The sequence below is a fragment of the Sinocyclocheilus rhinocerous genome, unplaced genomic scaffold (assembly GCF_001515625.1).
Source record: "Sinocyclocheilus rhinocerous isolate Xijiao unplaced genomic scaffold, SAMN03320098_v1.1 scaffold331, whole genome shotgun sequence".
NCBI classification, from domain to species: domain Eukaryota; kingdom Metazoa; phylum Chordata; class Actinopteri; order Cypriniformes; family Cyprinidae; genus Sinocyclocheilus; species Sinocyclocheilus rhinocerous.
Window position 1 is genome coordinate 87,695 of NW_015656164.1, and position 22,452 is coordinate 110,146.

Consider the following 22,452-nt stretch of genomic DNA (forward strand, 5'->3'; position numbering starts at 1 on the left):
TTTTTTTTATTGTTCATTTAAATTTCACCTGCTAAGAGGAGATATATCATTTACTGTATGTAGAGGCCATTATAGCAGATTATAATTATAACACATCTCAATCAGTGCATGGATTTGATCTTAGTGTTCTAAATCAGAGCTGAGTGAATTGGTGGAGCAGTAGATATTTTAAGAACACAATCACTTTCACGTCACTGGATATGGAAGGTTATTCTAAAAAATAGGAGTATATTTAGACCATAAAACGTTGTGCATCAAAGAATTCAATGTGACACATACAATGGCGACTAAATTTAACATCCCGCTGATTATGCAGCAGGATGGGTAAGAGGGCACGTGTTTAGTCCAGGCTTACATGTGTGCAGAGAGAAGTGTTTGCGGTCGGCGCTGGCGGCTCTGGCATCTCCTTCTCCGAGCAGGTACTGGATGGAGCGAAGCTGGAAGCAAGGATCCGACAGCAGCACAGACGCAGCCCTTGAGATCCTGCAAGACAGAAGAATGAGGTTCAGGCTGTTGTGGGTGGTTAGCAGGGTATTGCTATGTAGCTGCTAAAGTATCATGTGCACTGACTCTAAAAAAAAAAAAAAAAGAAAAACACCTCAAGCAGTGGCACTATTAGGATGCTGTCCTGGGATGGGCACTTGGATATGTGGGCAACTGACATCAATTTATGACCTAATAAAATTCAAATACATTTTTCCAAAACACTACAGACACAATGTGAAATAGTTCACTTGAATAGATGAGTGTCAGTTTCTTTGAAACAGTGGTGTTGGGTTTACAAAATGCTTTCTTTCTAGATGAATGCTTATTGTTTTATGTGTAAGAAAGTTTTGGGTTGGAATGGCACGCAAGTGAATGAATGAATAAATGAATGAATGAATGGCTGTCAGTTTTACGCATTAACTTAATTAGTTAGTTATGAAAAAATAACGTGATTCAGATATTTTCAGTAAGCAGTTCAGTAAATAAGAAGTTAATATTGTGTTATATTTTAAACACAATATTGTCTGTTTTTGCTCAGTTTTGCTGACAAAAATATTACCTATAATGCCACAGCAGAATTGTTGTGCATCTCCGAGCAACAAAGCGGTGTTTAGTTTCTGAATAAAATCCGCATTTTGAACGAATCAGATGAATCAATGAATCAAAGGCTCATTCATAAAGTGAGCCGTTTACTGAATTCCTGAATGATTCAGCCGTTTGAACGAATCGAATGAATGAATGACTCATAAAGACTTTTACCGCCACCTGCTGGCAGTTTTAGTTTCTTATTCAGAGTATTATTTCATTAAAAAAGGGTAAAAAAAATTAAAAGGATAGTTCACCCAAAAATGTAAATTATGTCATAATTTACTCAAACATCATTTACTCAAACCTGAATTACTTACTTTATTTTGTGGAACATTAAAAAAGGTATTTTGAAGACTCTTTTGGTTACCAATGACTTCCATGAACGAAAAAAAAAAGTTTCTCGAATTATCTTCTCTTATGTTCCATAGTTTATGTTAGGCCATTGTAGCCTAAACGTTTGTGTGTAATACATTTTATATTGAATCAAATAAAATATTTCTTTCTAAAGCTACTATTTGTAATGTCTACTTAATACTTTCTCATTTAACACAAAATAGCTTTAAATAATCTTTTGGGGGAATTTTCACAGCCAAATGTAATTTGTGATTAATTATAATAATCAATCGGCACATCATGTAATTAATTAGATTAAATATTTTAATCGACTGACAACCCTAATATATATATTTACATTTACATTTAGTCATTTAGCAGAATCTTTTATCCAAAGCGACTTACAAATGAGGACAATGGAAGCATTCAAAATCAACAAAAGAGCAATGATATGCAAGTGCTATAACAAATCTCAGTTAGCTTAATGCAGTAAACGTAGCAAGGTTTTTTTAAATTATATAATAAATAAAACGAAAACAGATAGAATAGAAAAATAATAGAGCAAGCTAGTGTTAGAGGACTTTTTTGCTTTTTTTAAATTGTATAATAAATACAAAGAAAACAAATAGATAGAATACAAAAAGATTAGAGAAGCTAGTGTTAGTTTTTTTTAAAGAAAACAAGCAGTTAGTAAATGAATAGAGTGCAAGTCTAAAAGGGGCATTTTATATATATATATATTAGGGTTGTCAGTCGATTAAAATTTTTAATCTAATTAATTGCCACCCCACTCACAACTGCTGCTTCTGTCTCTTTTTTTCTTGAGAAGAAGTGCATTTATTCAGTCGCAGAATGTCTTTACGACCACATCAAATGGGAGACATTTCAGATGCGCACTCCAACTTCACTTCAGCGCCAGGCGAGAGACAAACAGCGCGGAAACAATACTGTGCTCGGAGCGCGTGCTCTTCAATTGCATGCACAAAGACGCCGGCGCGCACTGTAGCCTGTATTATTTCATATCAAAGCTCAAATTAAACATCGTGCATTCAATGTCGTGGTCAGTTAAGTCATGAAGTTACCAAAAGGGCGATTAAAGCTGCCTTAAAACTGTGCATGCATGTAATATATTTTATATGAGTTACATTATGAACATGTCTCTGAAATGGTTTTTAAAACTGTCCTGGAGCAGCCCAGCACTGTCTCACTCATCTAACACACCCAATTCAACTTCATTAGTAGAGACTTTGGGACCATTTACACGACAACGTTTTCAGCCAAAAACAGAGAACTTTTTATGCGTTTTGCCTGTTCGTTTACACGACAACGGCGTTTTGGGGACTGAAAACGCATATTTTTGAAAACAGGTTTCAAAGTGCAAGTTTTTGAAAACGCCACCGTTATTGTTTCCGTGTAAACACCCAATACAGGAATCTTTGAAAATGGCGACGTTATGCGCGTGCGTAGTACGTGTTAGGTATGTAGACATGCGCAGTACGTGTCGATTTTAAAGGCAAGCGCGAACAAACATACACAACAATGGCGGAGTACATGGTACGGTTGTTGCTGCTCAAGAGTTTGCTAATGCTTCTTTTAGCAAAGTGTGGATTTACTTCACCAATATTATAACCAACAGCGGAGACGCATCATATACAACATATAATCGTCACTTCCCTAGAGGTACTGTTTACTAAAAAGGTGACAGCACCAACTACTGGCCTGGCATACGTAATACAGCGTTTTTGGCCGTTTTTGAGGATATGTGTAAACGCGAATCGTTTTGAAAACGTTATCGTGTATACGTGAAACTTTTTAAAAATGCAAAGGAAAAACTTTTCCGTTTTTGACTACATCATTGTCGTGTAAACGTAGCCTTAAAGACCTGAATTGGGTCAGAAAAGGTAAAGAGATTTGAGAGAAAATACTATGCGTGTCAGATCCTCGTCACGTTGAGCAGCGGCAGCTCTTAAAGAAATAGCAGCCAAACAACCTAATAACCTAGCTGCTGTGATGTCTGTTAATCAAAGAATAAAAAAGAAAAAAGAGAGAGAGAGAAAGAAAAAAAGAGGAAATCAATCATTTTTATAGCTTTAAGGATTCATCTATATTTAATTTAGAACTTAGTGTTTGATAACTTCAATTTCAATTTATGTATATTGCTGCAGAAGGGCACAGGTAGATATGACATTTATTATAATGGGTTTATGTGAAGATTGTATTGAAGATTATGTGAAGTTCACTTAAATTAGAAGTTTTTTTTTTTTAAAGTCTAATAAATGTTGAAACTGATATCTCAACTGCCAGTGGGGCTACATTTGTAAGTATTTTATTTTGTGATAGACAGATGAGAGTTGTGCAGGAGGGAACATCGCCGCTCTATAGCAGAATCTGGCATCATGACAACCACAGCGAACACACAGCAAAACTTGCTGACATCCAGCACTGTCATCGGCACTCGTTATATCACATGAGTGAAAAAAAGAAAGAGAAAAAAAATCCTGCAATTCCTCCTTCCACACATCCCTGCTGCGAATCAAGGGTCAGTCAAAGCTAAATCTTTCTTTATTGTGATAAGATAAGGATTAGGAAAGTCAGGACCCAAACTCTGAATGCCCCAAGCACTTTTAACCAAATGCCAGAACGCTGCCCACAAATCTAAGGCTCTGACAGATGGCCATTTTTAAATAAATATCAAACCCTATGTAGTAAAAGTGAAGCTTGACTTAGCAAACACAACTAAAAATGACAGAGAAAGAGACAGACTCGCAGACATTGTTCATTGGAGCGCAGCTGTCAGGTTGTAAGAGAACAGATCTGTTCCTGTCGCACACAACTCATGTGACGAGGTCAACACACTTTCAGCAAATAAACATGTCTTGCTTCTTCAGAAGGAAATAAACCCTATTTGCCCATCTGGACACATTAGATGGAGACAAGACATTGAGCTGATCTATACAACACTTGCCAGACTCCTGCAAACAGTTCAAGGATTCAAACTGAAACCTGTTGCTTTGTCCATATCACACAGAAAAAAAATAAATAAAATAAAACATGCACCACTGGCTGATGATTTATGGAGTTTCAGCCCTAACGACTGTGCATTAAAACCCAAGCAGAGCTTTCCCGCCACCCCGGCGCACCTGCTGTGTACATCTAACCCTCACTGATCAATCTACATGTGTGTTTTTCCGACCGCATACACCCACTCACATACAGTCCCTCATGATGCAAGCAAAGGAAAAAGGACTTCCTTTAATAATGCACTATGGAGATTCTTCCCCTCCGTTGCTTATGTGGGGGAAATGATTGGTCTGAAAGTGAGCAGCATCTACATGTACATAGACAGGAGACAGAAAAAGCAACAGAGTAGAGCATAGAGTAACACTGGACAGTCTTTGAGGGAATAAAGGTTTGCCACCGAGTCAGATCTAAATAAATGATAATACAAAACATTTTCTGAATACTAGCACAAAAGTCTCCAACCCTGCTTCTGGAGAGCTGCCGTCCTGTGAATTTCAGCTCCAACCCCAAATAAACACACTTGAACTAAATAATCAGGGTTGTTCAGGGTTACTTGATAATTACAGGCGGGTGTGTTGGAGCAGTGTTGGAACTGAAGTCTGCAGGACAGTAGAGGATTGTAGCAAAGTCCCTTTAAGCCAAGTCATGTCACTCGGCGGCCATCTTTGAAACGCCTCTCGGGCATGCAAGTGCAGCTCCCATCTCTTTGAATGGGGAAACATCAAATTGTCTAAAACTGGTCGCCAAACTTACAATTAAATTTCATATTTGAAATCACCAATGAAATCTGACAACAACTGTATCATAAATGTTGTTTATTTTACTCAAATAGTGTTAAAAAAAGCATATTTTTTAGGCTAGACCAGCCAGTGCGTATGCACAGTCCTAAGCGCACGTTTAATAACGCTTACTGTTTTTATAGCAACCGGGACTTCTAACCACAGCTGCAGTGATGCGCTGACTTTACTGATTAGGGATTGGCTCTTTTACTCAAAAGGCGGGGCTTCGTTCGAAAGAGTGGCCATACTGAGCATTGCATTTTCCCCATTCAAAACTATACGAGTGACACGTCTTGAGTATTCTATAGTCTTTGGTTGTAGAGATCACTAGAAACTGGAAACATTTCTGTCCTAACATTGACAAAAACTGATTTAAAAATTAGAAATGTAACAAAACAAAAACCCAAGTAAAACTCAAAAAAACAAAAACACAAAGAAAACTTTAAACAAAGCCAAGCCAAGCACAGCAAAACCCAACCAAAAACAAACCAGAACACAAAAACAAACCAACCAAAGAAAAATAAATAAATTCAAACAAACACAAAAATGGCAAAACAAAATGCTAACCAAGCCCAGACAAAGGCACAAAACAGCAACAAAACAAAACCAGTTCAAGCCAAAACAAAACTTTAAAATAAATAAATAATAAATAAAATAAAAACAAAGTCAAACAAAAACACAAAACAAGGCCAAGCAAACCAAAACTCAAAACCAAAAAACAAAACAAAACAGTACACAAAATAAAACCAAAAGAACACACACACACACACACACACACACACACACACAAAACTAAATCCAAACAAAAACAAAATCCTAACCAAACCCAAACTAAAACACAAAACAAAACCTGTGCAGACCAAAACAAAACAAAACAGTCAAACAAAAACAAAACTAACACAAAACCAAACACAAAACAAAAACACAAAACCAAGCCAAGCAAAAGCAAAAAGCAAAATCCAAACAAAAAACATACAAACCAAAACCCAAACAAAAGCAAATCACAGAACAAAACCAAAAAAGAGACAACACATTTATTTTCTGCGGAAAATCTGGAATTGGTGTCAAGCAGGGAGAGTGGGGAAGGCTGTGCCACTTTTTAATCCCTATGCTCTAAATTCTTGGTTGCTTCGGCAGATATGGAGCTCCAGAAATGGTGAAACTAAATCCTTTGCAGATGTACAGACACAAGAGCAAACCTTTAGGATGTCTGTAGTGGGAGACAAACACTTGAGCAAATATGTTTGTGCCCGCATACAAACACACCCAGCTGGCTGCCGTGTTTACAAGACGCGGTTGGCTGTCATGCTAAGTTACACATACAGTGCACACGCAGAATGACAGGGCTGGACAGCAACAACGCTCAAACAACAGAGGTCTAGTAAACAAATGAAATCACACACAAGATCAGTGCCCACAGACATTGTGGGAAACCTGGCAACCCTCCTGCTGTGCTCTGAGGGCGAACATGCTGGCAGTCTCAAACTCACAGCCTTTCAAACGCTCATCTTTCCTTTTTTCCATCACAAAAATGAACATAAAGACACATAAATAACAAAAACATAAAAAGTGTACATTGTTTTTGCTTTGAAAAATGTAATGGTGCTATTTGTGCACAAGTAACGAAAGGTAAAAACTATGGTTTCTATAAAACAAAGAAATCTTTCAAGAAATGCAGTAGCTTTAGTTATGCATTAGGGCTGAAAAGAAAAGCTGAAAAAAAAAAAAAAAAAATTTATATATATATATTTTTTTTATTTATTTATTTATTTTTTTGGTTGTCGAATAGTCATTTGTTCTTTGGTTAGGTGTAAAAAGAAGTTTGATATACGCAAGAAGCGCTTTACTGTTAGCGAATATCTCAAAGCTGCTGAGAGCAGCGCTTAGATGATGTATAAATATGGGCTACTATTCCTTTAATTAACTAAATAAACACACAACAAACATGGCAGCAGTGAGAAAACAGCAGATAAGGAAGCACCTGATCATAGTGATGTGTATATGTTTGCTGTAAATGTAGCTTGGCAATCAGCACTCCAGTAAAGTCACGACATGTTTATTTACATAACACTTTATACAAGACTGCTTTAAAGCACACAGCTTTACAGTACTGAACATGGAAATAAAAAAAACAGTGTCAGTTGTGCTTTCAGTTAGAATTACAACTTGATTTCCTGATGTAAAGCAGCTCTATAGAATATGTATAACTCAATATTTTGATGAAGTGCAAAAGCTGAATAATTGATCAAAGCCTACTGATTCATTTGGCGAAATAACTGATGATTAGTCAAATAATCACTCTAATAATCATTAGATTAATCAATTATCAAAATAATTACTTGTTGCAGCTCTAAGTCTAGTTAACTTTAGTGTTTGTTCTGTGCAAGAACCGCCCTTTTAGAGCGGTTCTAACTTCTAACTTACACGTAAACGCCTTGTTTCACTCAGTAAATTGCTTATATTGTTTTCATCTCGCTTGTGACTCTTTGATGTTTGAGTGTGCGGACTTTTTTCAAGCTCTTCACCTTTGGGAAACTTTTTTGGTCTACGCACCTCAGTTGGATTATTTTGAAGGCGCGGTGAGTCTCTGGCTGCTTCTCAACTTACACGTAAAGCCATCAACCACAGAGTTTTGATAAAACTAGCTGATACCACAACAATAGACTGCTAAAATTTAATTGTTTTAACTGATTTAAAGCCATTATTTACATGCTTTTAGGTAGTTGTAGGACTTCACGGCTGCTCGTTTTTCTACCGATTAATCAAAAAGTGGGCGAGTCAATGTTTACCTTACTGTATGTAAATGACTCACTATATGTCACTTAATAACAGCAATAGATCATAGACATCTACTAGTGATTGAAACCCCAGAACTGTTCTATAAACAAGACGTTACGCCTCTTAAGTGACATTTCAGACACAACATTGCAAGCTTTTTCGTTTATTATCACTCCTGCCAACAACAATAGCTTTGTTTCAATGCTTTGAACTACTGCTGGATTTCTATGTTTGCAAAAACAGATGTGCTGAGGAGTAATACAAACAGTAAAAAACTTCCAGTACTGATGTACGAAATGTCAGAAATTTAGAAACACAGCTTGTATAAACAAATTAGTGTACAAACACTAATGCCGTTTTTCCACTACATGGTACGGCACGGTACGGTTCACTTTTGGGGGGTTTTCCACTGGGTACAGTACCTGGTACCTGGTACTTTTTTTAGTACCACCTCGGTTGAGGTTCCAAGTGAACCGTACCGTTACCAAAACGTGACGTGTAAACTCTGCTGATCACGGATTGGCCGGAGAGAATCGTCACAACCTGCGTCAATGAACTCGCGATACAAACACAACAGAACCGCTAAATTTAAATCAGCACAGCCAGCGAAGGATCGAACGCAACTGTTTTGAACAAGCGCACCTTTTTTATCAACCAAAAAGTTTCGTTGTCTGTTGAGGAAGTACAGACGTTCCTCTCGTTGATAGCAGAGGAGCGGATCCAGCGAGAGCTTGATGGGGCGACGCGGAATGAAAACGTTTTTTTTAGGAGTCGTGGTAGTAGAGAAAATTCCTCTAAGTTAACAGTCTTTCAGAACATTAGATATAATAAAAATATGTTATGTTATATCAAAAAATACATTCACATGTGAATTCCCCTTTATGGAAACTTTATTGTTTAAAATACTTTGATTTCCCAGTAAAAAAAAAAAAAAAAAGAAGAAAAGGAAAGCAAATTTGCTGTTAATTTACTCGCCGTTAGGCCTTCCAAGATAAGTAAGTAAATAAATATATTTGGGTGGTAGTATTTATTTCTATATAAAAATATATTGACCCATTAAAAAAAAAATCGGAAATATGGTTGTAAAACATCCCAGTATGACTGCAGGTGTCTCTCCGAGAGCACAAGCCTGTAAACAGGAGAGGCTATTTGTGGCGTCTGTGGCCCCCAACAGACAGACACTGACTCACTGGCCCCTCTCTGAGACTCTACTTCAATCCTGCCTCTCCCAAGCACAGCGGGGCTGACAGATGAGCGTGGGGGAGGCTTTTGGAACAGTTACCATCACTACACACATGGCTCACGATTCCCTCACATCCTTCAAAAACATGCCTGCATCCACTCCAACTACACCTGGCATGCTGTTAGATAATTAGAGCTGGTCGCAGGGCTTACAAGGGGCCCTTGGGTGAAAGGGCCCGTATGGCTGTATACAGACTAAAGGGTGAAAATGAAAGAGAACGTGTAGTGTTTTTCAATAAATAATGAAAAACTAGGACAAACTAAATACTATATTGCATGAGCTGAAGTATTTGTCATTATACAGTGATCTATCGTTTTATTATTATTATTAGTAGTAGTAATAGTAGTAGTTTTGCAATTGAGAGAAAAATGAAATGTATAATCATTAGAGACAACGAAATGTAACCTACATTATTATTAGCCATTCTTCAATCTGTAAATGGAAATATGTGGTGAAAATATGATTTGATGCCTTGCAAATCAGTAATTAGTACTTTGTCAAAAGCACTCATTGAAAAAGCACAGTATCATCTTGTAAACACAGCTTCGTTTCCAGGCAGACTGGTACACACAGAAGATGTGTAATCAAGCCAATCAGATTGAAACAGATTATTTTAGAAGCCCTTGCATTCTTGTGAGCAATATGTTTGAGACGGTCAGTGAACAGACTGTAGGCGTCGGAGGCTGAGACTACCATGAAACATGTCAGAGCTTGTGCACTACCCGCTAGGACATGTCTCCGACCCACATATTCTTTATTCATGGGTTTTCATCTTCACTGTATATGAATAATATACTTGATTCAGTGTATAGAACCGATGAACTGTGACACTGATCTGAATGCATTCTAAAGAACCTTGTGATTCTTGAGATGCTGCATACATCCACACAAACAAGGGACACTGCACAAAACAGGCATTCATATAACTATAAAATGGTGCATGAACTCAATGTTTTATTACGCTCAGGAATGAGAAAGCAGACAACAAAAGAGGCAATTTAGAGGCAACGTTTCAAATCTTTCTCCTTCGGTTTGTTCCTCTGCATGAAGTCTGTCTTGAACATTTGTAGAGAATGGCATAACAGCCTGCCTTAATTTTCTTTTTGTGTTTATGAATTGTCTGGCTGCAGTTCGGTTTTTTGCACGCTCCGAAAACCATCTTAGATTGCAAATCGAGCCCAATTCATGCAGCGTCTCGACAATAAGGCAACATATCCCATCTAATTGCCAGACATCAAAAGAGACGTGCAAATGAAGTGATATTTCCCAAGTCCGAAGATGCCTCTTGATGCTTTGTCCTGGTTGACTTGAGGTGAAAAAAACTAGTTATTCTCTGCAATTCTTTAGACTGTTGAAAAAAGACTTGTGATTTAAGAACAAGCGCCAATGTGAGTAATTACCACAGAATTATGTGGAAAACAATGAAGGGTGGTCAAATCCATCGGTATCCCACAGCATGCCATTATCGCTATTGTGCAAGGTACTTAAAATACATGATAAAGTACATGGTACTTTAATACATACAATGGTGTGAAAGTTATTCTTTAGTAGAGCAGAACAATGCCATGTCGGAATGAATACGTCAAATCATAATTGCGATTTGCAAACTCGTAAGTGGGACTTCTTAGCCCCAATACTCTCTTTTCCCTACAAAACAAAGCTTTTCTTGGGCACATTCATGCCACATCACTTTGTTTGTTCTCAATGATCGACTACCTAGCCATTGAGAACCAAAAGTCTGTCTGTCTTGAATACATCAGCAGACCCCTGAGGTCTTTTACCATCACAAAAACACCTTGTACCGCATCTATCAACCACTGAGAGCCGCTTCCATCAAACAAGTCAGAAGCCATGCCATTTCCCAAGAGTCATATTTTATCACCTCTTATCTTCAAAAAATATTAACTAACTGTCAAAGGGCGATAAATGGTATCACCATGCCAATCTTCAGAGCGCTCTTGGGAAGAGTAACACTTTATCTGGGGTCGTCTAAAACTTTATGGTGCTTGCAGCAGTTTGAAAGTGCTTTCTAAGGTGTTTCTGGAAGCAGATGGATATGTCATGCTGTAGAGAGTGCGGTGAAGACGTCAGCAGGGATGCCATAATAAGCAGTTAGATGCTTCGCTGGTTCTTGGGTCAAAGTTATCAAAAGGTGCAGAGCAACTTCCGGCTCAAATTGATGGTTGTCTGGAAACATATACAGGAGAGACTAAGCTATTAACCTTAGGGTTCCTCTTCCTGTCTTCCTGCATGTTTCCTTCACTTCCAGAGTATTGTTTTTGAAAAATGAGCAAGCTTAGAGCCAGGAAACCAATTTTCCAGAACAATGTTGTATTGGGGGACATTTGACAGTGAGAAGCTTAGTCTTTGCTAAACGCTCCGTGAAATATTTCGCCTGAGGAAGAGTGACAAGAAACCTGTCGAAAATGCGAGTCTCAACAATCAGTTATATATATGAAACTGGCGAAGATGATGAGAAGTAATGGGTTGTGTATTAGAGGGACCCAGAGGATTGTGAGAGTGTGTGTGTAGAACTACTTGTAGACCTTTGGCAGTGGTTTCAGAGGATAATGCAGGCTGACAGTAGTCAAAGCCTGTGCAACAATAACCGAGGGACAGAGACAGCTTACACAGGTGATAAGACACACACATACGTAAAGAAAATGTGTGCTATAAGCAAGATAAAGACATTCATTCATACATAAAGATTCTAAAGGCGCAGTAAAAAAAAAACTAAATTCAAGGTCAGAGATACACCCACTATCTTTAATTCATGAGGATGAGTAATGTCAGGTTTATAGTGTGCACTCAAGCATAATGAATACACAATGAACAGGATATTCAAACTTTGTGAATTGCGTTCAGTTACGAGACATGCAAGAAACACTTTTGGTGTCACTGACATCAAACCTGACACAACATGACGACTATTTTTGATCCAAACGCATGACTTCAGAACACTGATATAGGACAAGTATATAGCCAAATCATATGGATTATGTTTGCAGTGATTTTACAGTAGTTCCATTTTTGCCTCTACTTTACAGGACAGTGGAAAAGCAACAGGAAAGTGACAGAAATTAGATGCTTTCCCTTTAAACGATTAGCTAATCACAACTAGCTTTCAAAAATAAATAAATTATATATATATATATATATATATATATCAATCATCATATGCACTAAGCAGAAATCATCTATAAAATCACTTTTCACAATTCATATTAATTAATTTTAATCCAAGCAATTAAGGCTTATTCAGATTCCCATTAACACAGGTCAATGCGATATTAAAGCTAGAGAGAGTAAACATAACCTGTGTACGAAGTATCAGTAAAGGCAAATGCATACTTGGACGATCACAAGGGATGGGAAAAAACAGCACCACCAGGGGAGCCTCTGGCAAACACGTCCCTTTCATAATCTCCGACTTCAACCAATCAGTACTCAGAAGAACCCCCCTCCAGAGCGCCCCTCCTCCGAAACTCCATGCCTGTCTGTTTATAGAGCGCAGAGAGATGAGAGAGAGACGGAGAGGGAATGTAGTACACACTCAATCTCTGCAAAAGAGCGACAGAGAGGAAAAGGAGGAAGACCCGTAAAATTCAGGGAGCAAATCGGAGGAAACGGAAAAAAGGATGGATGCAGAGGAGGAAAAATTTTGATCAGAGACCAGGATCTGGAAGCAGTACCAAAAAGATCATGATCGTTCTTTGTGCTTTAATCTTTTCACCAGTTTCTCTAGATGCCACGTGGACACTGGAAGCTTAAAAGTCACCGAGAGTTAGCAGCCCTAGATGTCCTTTGTCATTTGAACAAAATGAGCAGACAAAATGTATGTCTAAAATTTAAGGACTACTTTCTTCTGGTTCTGGAGCAACATTGACAAACAATTGTGCTGTGTCTGTATCTTCTGGTTTAAACAAACATCAGATTGCTTGTATTGTGGACCAGTGCTCATGTGACACGTTGTGCGCCTGCTGTTCAGCTGAGGGCAAGATTATACTAACTGAACTGGACAGGATGCTGACTTTCTCAAAAACATCCTCCAGCCTGCGGCAGCGAGCTAGCTCTTGATTTAAGACCTCTTCTGTTCCGTCTCAGATGTCAGGACTGCAAAACAACACCAACTGTTAAAAGGATGGTGCACAGAAGGTTGGGCTCAGACTTGAGGACGGGACAAAAACAACTGCTTTCCCTTTGATGACTTGAATGACCAACTCTCTCTACCTGAGAATGGACTAAAAATCTGGGGCAGCATTCGAAATTCAAACAAGAGTTATGAGGCGGGATGTTTGGAATAACTGTTGGCAACCTTAAGGTAAAGATAATCTTATCGTCTTCAACTTCTAAGATTAGAATTGTGTAAGTTGTAAGCAAGTTTATTAAATAATAATAGTCCTCGCATTGATGCACTCTCATGCCTTGGGCTGACAGAACAGTGCCAAGTAGGCAAATAATTATTGAGCAATATATCCACTGTATTAAATAACTGATGTCTTCTTGTTCTCCTTGTCTTGCAATCCAATTTTTAAGGATAGCAACACCTATCCAAGACGACAGCTTTGACTCAAACAGAGAGTGGACCTCTACCCCGGTGAAACTCTGGCTGCTCTGATTCCCAAGCAAAGCATCCTGACGGCACAATGCTGTGTGCTCAGGGTGTGGCCGCACCCCTAATGCTGAGCTCTTTTCTGCTGCAGCTAGTCAGAGCCAATCTCCCTTCTGGCTGCCTGATTGCATCCGATATCCTGAGCTGCACCAACCTTGGCCTCGACCAAGTCCCAGTAGAGTTGCCTGTAATGGTCGCAACTCTGGACTTCAATCACAACCGCTTAGAACATCTTGAGGAGGGTAGCTTCGCTGGTCTGCCCAATCTTGACACCGTACGGTTAGCCCACAATCAGCTGAGCAGACTCACTCCTGGAACCTTCCGGAATACAAGCAGCATACGCCATCTGGACCTTTCCTCCAATCAACTGAACATTATAGAGGAGCACTACTTTCAAGAGTTAGTAGGAATCAAGGAGTTACTCCTTTACAACAACCACATAGTGAGGGTAGAAAGCAAAGCCCTGAGTGGTTTGAGTAACCTGCAAAAAGCCTACCTAAGCCATAACAGACTGACAGATTTCCCCTTCTTTTCTATTCAAGAACATCCCAATCTCACGACGCTGGATCTAAGCTCGAACCGTATGCCCAACCTTCCTGTCAAAGACATCGAAGCTCTAAAGGAAAAGATACAGAGTGGGTTGTTCCTGCACAACAATAGCCTAATTTGTGAGTGCTCCATGTACAGCCTGTTTAAACAATGGGAGTACAGAGGTTTTACCTCAGTGACAGATTTTTGGGAGGAGCATACTTGCTTGATTTACGGTGAGCAACGTGCTATGGTGCGTTTTCTAAAGCATGTACGATACTTCGATAATTGCAAAATAAAACCTCCAGTGAAGAAAGTTAGTATGGAGGCATATGCTGGGGACTCAGTGATGTTAGATTGTATAACATCATTAAAGGGAAAGCATCTCAACTATTCGTGGGTATCCGACCGTTACGGATACATTGCTCCTCCTTTTAGTAACAATATGCTGCGAATGCATTCAAATGGTTCTTTGGAAATCTTGGCACTAGACATAAACGACTCTGGGGTGTACTTGTGCATGGTTCAAAACCATCAAGAGTCGAGCAACGATTCTCTTGAAGTTAATGTAACCGTGCAGATCCGCCATCAAGAGGACGAGCCCTTTAACACTGGCTTTACAACCCTTTTGGGCTGCGTTGTCAGTCTGATTTTGGTCCTTATGTACCTCTTCTTGACACCCTGTCGCTGCTGGTGTCGCAAGCAGCCTATACCAGCAACACCGAATCCTGCGAACGAATGCAGTGCCCAGTCGTCTATCCTGACACCCACGCCACCTGCCACCACGGAGGGCCCCGGCCGCAAGGTCAGTAACAACAAGCATGTGGTCTTTCTGGAACCCATCAAGGAGGCACAGAATGGGAGGCTGCAGGCAGCACTGGCCCTTGATTATCCCAAGCTGGCAGTAACGCGGAGCGATGCTGACTCTGTCACTTCCGTCTTCTCAGATACCACTATTGTGCCATAGCGGCTGCTTACTGTCATCCCAATGACTTGCTCAAACGAGCACGTGGGTCCTTCAACGTGTCAGTCTGCAACTGCACAGCTACTCAGGACAGATCAGGGAGAGGGCTTTGCAAGCCCATAGCAGGGAGCAGGACAGAGCAGATACAATTAGAGAGAAGAAAGATATAAAAACAAAAAGGCAAAAAGATGGAGCCAAGCGCTCCCAAGAATCAGCTTTAAGGCTTGACTGAGCCACGACGGTACGAGAGGAAGGAATTGGTTTGAAACTACAAAAGCTGAGAAGGGTAAAAAGCTTTCCCTTTACCACTGCTTGAGCCTTGATAGATTCATAGCTATGAATGCCTTGTCTAGAGCCTATAACCCACTGAATACTGCATAAACCCAACTCTACTCTAGAAATAGCATGAATGACATGAAGGAGAATGACAAGTGTATACTGGATTTCTAGTTTTTTATATACTAGAATATAACTAGAATGTTTTTTAGATGTCCTTTTTATTCCTGTGTTTCAGATTGGCAATTTGGTGAGTAGTTAGCAGCAGTAATTCATTTTCAAGGGGTCATGCCCGCTTTGCAAATGTAAGGGTTTGGGCAAGCGAAAATGTGTCTATAAAAGTGGAGATTGTTGTTTTAAAGAAATTGACTTGCAGTTGTGCAAAGTGGTGCTCCTAACTTATCCGAATGAATGTGGATATCACACAGAGGTCACATCTCATCCTTAGTATGATTATAAATTGAAATGAATGAATTTTAATGAAATGGAATCTGTTAAAAAGTACTTTTCCCCTCTCCCTAAGCATTCCATGTTTCCCCTTGCCACCCACCCCTCCCCTTCCACAAATCCCTACTTTGTCAGCTTCTTAATAAATCCTTTTGCTTCGACCCCAGAGGTAAATGTCTGCCTTCTTATTCTTAATTAAAGTCTTTATGGCAAGGTGAACATTCAAACTATAGAATGTGTGTCCTAGCGTTCCTGCTTTTCTATTCCAGAGTAAAATTAAACTGTGTGTGCAACTGTATGTAAGAACATAACATCATCAAAGCTGCTGCCAATTTGATCATGACAGAAGTTGTGAGATATAACTGGGATCAAACCTAAATGTTTGTGAATGTCATGGCTGCTTTTGACAATGGCATACAAAAATGTCCATATTTGGTTGACAATGGCACGTACGTTTTACTGACCAATGAAGTTGCAGCACAAACCACAAATACTCTTTCCATCTCTGGGACCTCAGGCCCAGAAAAGGGTGAGATTCTGATTAATCAAGTTTGTGTGATGGTCTGGAGATATGCCGTGACCCACAAGTTATAACATACGGGTAAATGGAGAATTTAACAATAGTACATTACCCTTGAGCCGAAGCCCATCTTCCCCAGAATAACTGCATACTAAAGAGTGTGTTCCATCCAAAACTCTTCTGCTGTCACTAAAACCACCATCATAACCATCATCATCACCTCACTGTTTTGTGCCACAATTCTAACCATATCTGCATGGACACACATTTTGACATCCAAGGCATGCATAGTCTCCACCTAGGCTCTGGAGTAGAAGAGAGACACTTTTTATTTACAGGAATAGTTCTCCTAAAAATGAAAATTCTGCCATCATTTACTCACCCTCACTTCATTCCAAAATGGTATGACTTTCTTATGTGCAACAAAAATGAAGATATTTTGAGAAATGTCTTAGCGTGTATTTTTTCCCCATACAATGGAAGTCAACGGTAACCAAAACTGTTTGGTTACCAACATTCTTCAAAATATATTTTTTAAGGTTTAGCAGAAAAAGAAAGTCACACAGGTTTGGAACAAACTGAGGTTGAGTAAATAGTGTATAAGTAAATGAATTAATGTAAATCAGAAAAATAATCCACAATCCTATATTCTTTAGTATTTTAGTCTAATTTGCTGCAAAATATTCACATTTCAATAGTCATAATATTGTAATATAATTTTTTTTTTTGATGAGAGGCGTAATAATCATAATATTTTAATATAGCGAACCATTTTTAATAAATAATATTTTTACATTTTTTAAATAATGTTTTGTAACAGCATTTTCTGGATTTGGATACAAAGCTTACTATCGCTATTTGTTGAGGTATTTCTTACCTTAAAGCACCAATGATTCATGGCTAATATTTAGCTAGACAATTCTACAAGGTTTCATACAATGGAAATTTATATACATTTTAGGAATAAAATTGACTTTTCTCAAATGCATTTCTTAATCCCCTGCATCAGACAGCCCATTTCTAAATCTGATTAAAACTGTACATAATTTGCTACACTGGCACATCTTACCCCCACCTTCCCTAAAGCAAAAATAAATAAATAAAAAAATTCAAAGACTTGGAATGTCCTACAATATCCAGATGCTCAAATATACCAGATTCCATAATCGTCACCACCCTGAATGTATGTTCTACTGGGTCCGTGTCTTTTTAAGCTGCATAAAGCTCCTGTTAAGGGACTTTATATGCAGCGGGGTGCAGTTGCTGCCTCTGAGCTGTGTGTGGTCCACCTCATTAGTGTTTTATTTATCACACAGGATCAATACTGTCAAAGAACAATATGTCAAAACTGTGACAGCACAAAAAAAAAAAAGCACATGAGAAACCTCATATGAGCCCGGGGCTAACTGAAACCCAAGGTTTGTGTGTAAGAGGGCTTTTTCGATATCAGTTTCATGTAAATGCGTGTGTACTGTAAATAGTCCATCATTAGGAAAATAAGATTTCAAGATGATACCCAATAACACATAGGGTATGACTAAAATATTACATTTATGATGAATCTATGTTAACAGTGATAATGATACGTAAAGTAGCATAAAAAGGCACGCAATATAAACTAAAACACAATATTCTTTCTGTGAAAAGGCATTAACAAGGAAGTTTACAACACACATATTCACAGTATGGACTTATCAACCACAAGCCAGGACATCATTCTATATTACAGGTGAATGCGTAAAGGGAAATCCTATAGTCATAACATCTGCTGAGCTGTAATGCTGGTCTAAAAATGTTCTTCCCCGTGCACCATACTGAGCTTTAGATGTCTGTGTGGGAAGACCAATAAGGGCTTTTGTTTGAGCCTCGAGCATTAAAGGCTTCCAAGACATTTTCTCTTTACCATTGCTGCTATAGGACACGTAGCTTATTGTTCCACATTGGCGACATGTTGGAAACAGATGATATCTTGATACAATATAAAAGGTTTTAGTAAAAAGGCCTTTTTACACCAAATTTCCATTTTTTTGAAGTGAACAGACACAACATTTTAAGATGAAACAAAATAAATGCATGGGGTTAAGCGAAGACGTTTGACTGTATTAATTAGTTAAGGTGTAAAATATATTTAATGCACATAAAGTAAAGGGTCCATAAAGTCCATAAAGGGTGGGGTAATTTTAGTCTACATACAATGCATATTAAATATTTGGTGCATTTGGTATTATATAATTTTGTTTCTGTTAGTCGCATTGCACTTGGTGCGAACAGTCCATCACAGCTTTGTTATTAAGTGAAAATGGATCTTTTCTTTTTAATTCACTTCTTTCAGATCATTTATTGCAGAAAGGCCTTAATCAGCACTACACTGAAAAAAAACACACTGCTTTAGTCTCCCATAATGCAGATATATAAAACATTAAAATACCAGTTAAACCCCAATCATAAAATATGCATCAAATATATAATACATAATTTAGAGCCACCTCACTTAAACATTGCTGTTTCATTGTGCATCTATTTTTCTGTTGGTTGCGCAGTGAAGATGTTAAATAAGAAAGCACTTTCAAACCAAACAGCTTTATGCTGGTCAAAGTAGCAAATACTATGTTGCGACTATGTTGCGATTCCTATTGAAATGACTGAATTTGGTCGGTGAAAAATTGCAATGGTAAACAATGGTAAATGTGACCATAACTTTACAAGAACAACATACTTTCAAATGAGTTAAAGTAACATTTATATACAGTATAGTCAATATAGTCATATTCTATGGAACACAAAATGAGATGTTTAGCAGAATGTTTATGCTGCTCTTTGGCATACGACAAAAGTACAAAAAAGATAAATATCTTAAAATTGGTCCACCCAACTTGTGTGCTATACTAAGTATTTTAAAATCATATAATAGGCTGAAATTTAAGCTCGTATTTAGTGAAAATCTTGCTCGACTCCCATTGTCACGAAAGAAAGAAAGAAAGCTTAATGCAGGGCTGTCCAAACTCGGTCCTGGAGGGCCGGTGTCCTGCAGAGTTTAGCTCCAACCCTAATTAAACACACCTGAACCAGCTAATCAAACTCTTACTAGGCATAGAAACTTCCAGTCAGTCAGGTTGAGGCAAGTTGGAGCTAAACTCTGCAGGACACCGGCCCTCAAGGACCGAGTTTGGACAGCCCTGGCCTATACTTACATTTTAGCTATTCGGCTTCCCATGTTTTAAATATGAAATTATTGTGATCAAGAAGAGAGACAACCTTTATGTCAAGCGTTATGGAAATGGGATGCAACAGTACGCGCTTTTTTTCCGCTAGCGAACTGTTCGTTTTACAGTATATTGCAATCTGCTCTACTTCGAAGTGTACGGACTCGTCCAAAGAGTAGCAGTGTTTTGCTCTCACTAGATCGCTGTGTGTGCACAGAAATGATGAATTATTTGTCTTCAACCATATCGCAACTTGAAACATGAGTTTAGAATGTGAATGTTCTCAAATATGATACTGACATCCCTTTCTCAGATCCACGATTCCCCCCTACAGTCCAGTGGTGGTCTCGTCCATTGACAGCGGAGCAGAGCTGTGTGTGTGGTGTCAGGTCTCTCGCTCAATGATGAGGTTTCAAGTGCGCCTTTGAGATGTTGGGAGTCTGTAGAATATTCTGCAATTTGTAACTTTTTCGCTTCGCTTTTATTACAACAACATTCCAACTTTTAGTCTACAAGATCGACCGGTACGTGTAAACATACCTTATTTAGTTTTTTGTTTGTATATGTAAGCTTCTGTTAGTTTTTTCATGCAGCGAAAATGTTGAAAGTTTTGTGAGGACACTCCTTCTTCAGGACCCGACGGACCAAGGCTACAGCTGACAAATTGGGGGACATATCAGCTCTGTCATTTTCTTAGAGGTAAGATGATGTCTGTTTTAAGCCTCTAATATATTTTTTTCAACAACATATGCCGCTGTTTGTAACCCATCATTTGCATGATAGCGGTCCACGAGAATCAATACACAGCTCTTTATGGCACCTAAAAGAATGAAGTTTAGGCTAAATACTAGTTTTTTTTAGCAATCTGCGATGGTTTTGGCAATGGTGCGTAAGGTTATTTTTGTATTTCTAGGTTGGAGAAATGTATTTTAATTAAATATTTTACTCATTTATTTATTTTTTAGTTTATGGCAAGGTCGCCATAAAAATCCATGAATGTAAGCAGGGGCTGTTTTTAATGCCCAGGAAAACTGACCTTATGATGTTAAATGACTCTATTTAATCCTTCGCATTAATTTGATATGTTAAATCACTTGATTTCCTCGATTATCCACCGAAGAAATTGACTTATATGTGAATACATTAAGTTACTTACTATATATAACTGAGTGTATAATTATAGTTACACTGCTTGTGATAGTTCCCATATATTAATATTTGCAGTCCAGCTTTTCAATGGTAGTCTGTAGATTGTCTGATAACAATAGGTTATTCTTCCAATTCACTTGCCATTTGTATTCTTAATTTCCCCTGTATTATGATCGCCTTGTGGGTCACAGCTTGATCTACACAGCAGGAGTAGGAGGTCGATTTCCCACTTTTCCAATCAAGTCTCTCCATGATGCCTTGCAATCATCTCAGTGGCATACCTGCCAGCCTGCCGTCAGTGTCAGAACAATTCGGAACCGCTGTCAACATTTCCATTTCCATCTCATCTAGTTCTAGTCTAAATCTGGTAAATACCAGCGAAATGTGTAAAACTGTTTTGGGGAAATTCATCCTGAATGGGAAATGTATTGGATGACCTCTCGACATCATTACATTTAGCGACAAGCTATTTTGGGGAAAAATACCCTGAATTCTCAAACGAGGGTACAAGCGGATTGTTTGTTTTCCTGTGATTTTACGGTCCACCAGAGCAGCAGAAAAGCTGGGTTTTCTGTTCTACTGATCTTTTGACACGTGGCTGTCAGGGTGCATTTTTGTTAGGCCACATTGGGGAATAGAAGGCTTAATGAGCCTCACACCAACACACACGCAGTTAATTGAGTTGATGTTTTATGCATGATGGGTCAAAGATGAATACTGTACAACTACATGCTGAATTGCACTGATGTGTACAAAGTGTGTCCCTCACTTTCCAGGTAACGTCTCTCTGGCTATTTGATCTGTGCACATGGCAACCTGGCTCATATTTTTGTTTGATTTGAATGGAGTGTAATGAAAGCTGTCATCTGGAAATAAATTAAGGGCAATAGTTGTACTGTATAGCTTTTCGCACTGGTCTGTGAAAAAATACGTCACGTGAGTGTGTGGAATCTGGTGGCGAGACACAACATTCACGTTTGCCAGAGTGGCAGCCTTGTAATGAGGGCTTCTCTAATGAGAGGAAGGAGGGTAACAAAGACAAGTTTGTGCAACCAAGGCTACTGGAGTGAAACTGGAAACTAGGTCTTGTGTGGAAATCATAGAGGAATGTTTAGTCATTAGATGCAATATAAGTGCTGTGACTTATTGTGACAGAATATTTGCTTTAGAGACATGGCAGGCAAGGGTAAAATATTTGGTGAGAAGAAAGTGCAATAGGGGTCAGTGTAATAGAAAATGGCATTTAGGATAAACAGAGAAAATATGTTAAACTAATAAATGCAAATTTATTCTTCTGGACAGTCAGTTTAAGTAAATGAAATAACATTGAAATACTCACAAGCTTGGCTGAACTGTATTGGCTTTTTTCCATACATTGATTGACATTTCCAAACCTCTTTTCACCCTTAAAGGGATAGTTCACCCAAAAATAAAATTGCTGTCATGATTTCACTCTCCCTCTCAGGGCGTTCCAAACCTGTATAACTTTCCTTCCTCCGTGGAAAAATTGTACTGAAGAATGTAC

At 38.5% G+C, this 22,452-nt stretch overlaps 2 protein-coding genes and 1 long non-coding RNA gene across 5 annotated transcripts in view; 2 read left to right on the forward strand and 1 right to left on the reverse strand.

The window, feature by feature from the left end:
- Positions 1-22,452, reverse strand: part of LOC107719710 (E3 ubiquitin-protein ligase RNF123-like) — a 146,096-nt gene that overhangs the window by 39,117 nt on the left and 84,527 nt on the right. The window contains exon 36 of the mRNA XM_016527196.1: positions 356-483. Within this exon, the coding sequence (XP_016382682.1) occupies positions 356-483 (128 nt within the window). The remainder of the gene's footprint in view (positions 1-355; positions 484-22,452) is intronic.
- Positions 12,812-22,452, forward strand: part of LOC107719706 (amphoterin-induced protein 3-like) — a 17,338-nt gene continuing 7,697 nt past the window's right edge. The window contains exons 1-2 of one of the 3 annotated variants that reach the window (XM_016527194.1): positions 12,812-13,549; positions 13,765-15,173. In XM_016527194.1, the coding sequence (XP_016382680.1) occupies positions 13,875-15,173 (1,299 nt within the window). In that variant the 5' untranslated portion in view covers positions 12,812-13,549; positions 13,765-13,874. Of the gene's footprint in view, positions 13,550-13,764; positions 16,216-22,452 lie in introns of those variants that run through there. The other 2 variants (XM_016527192.1, XM_016527193.1) reach the window with 2 other exon arrangements.
- LOC107719707 (uncharacterized) lies at positions 19,785-21,246 on the forward strand. The gene is made up of 3 exons (XR_001637542.1): positions 19,785-19,865; positions 20,092-20,477; positions 21,119-21,246. It is a non-coding gene; the product is annotated as an uncharacterized LOC107719707 (long non-coding RNA).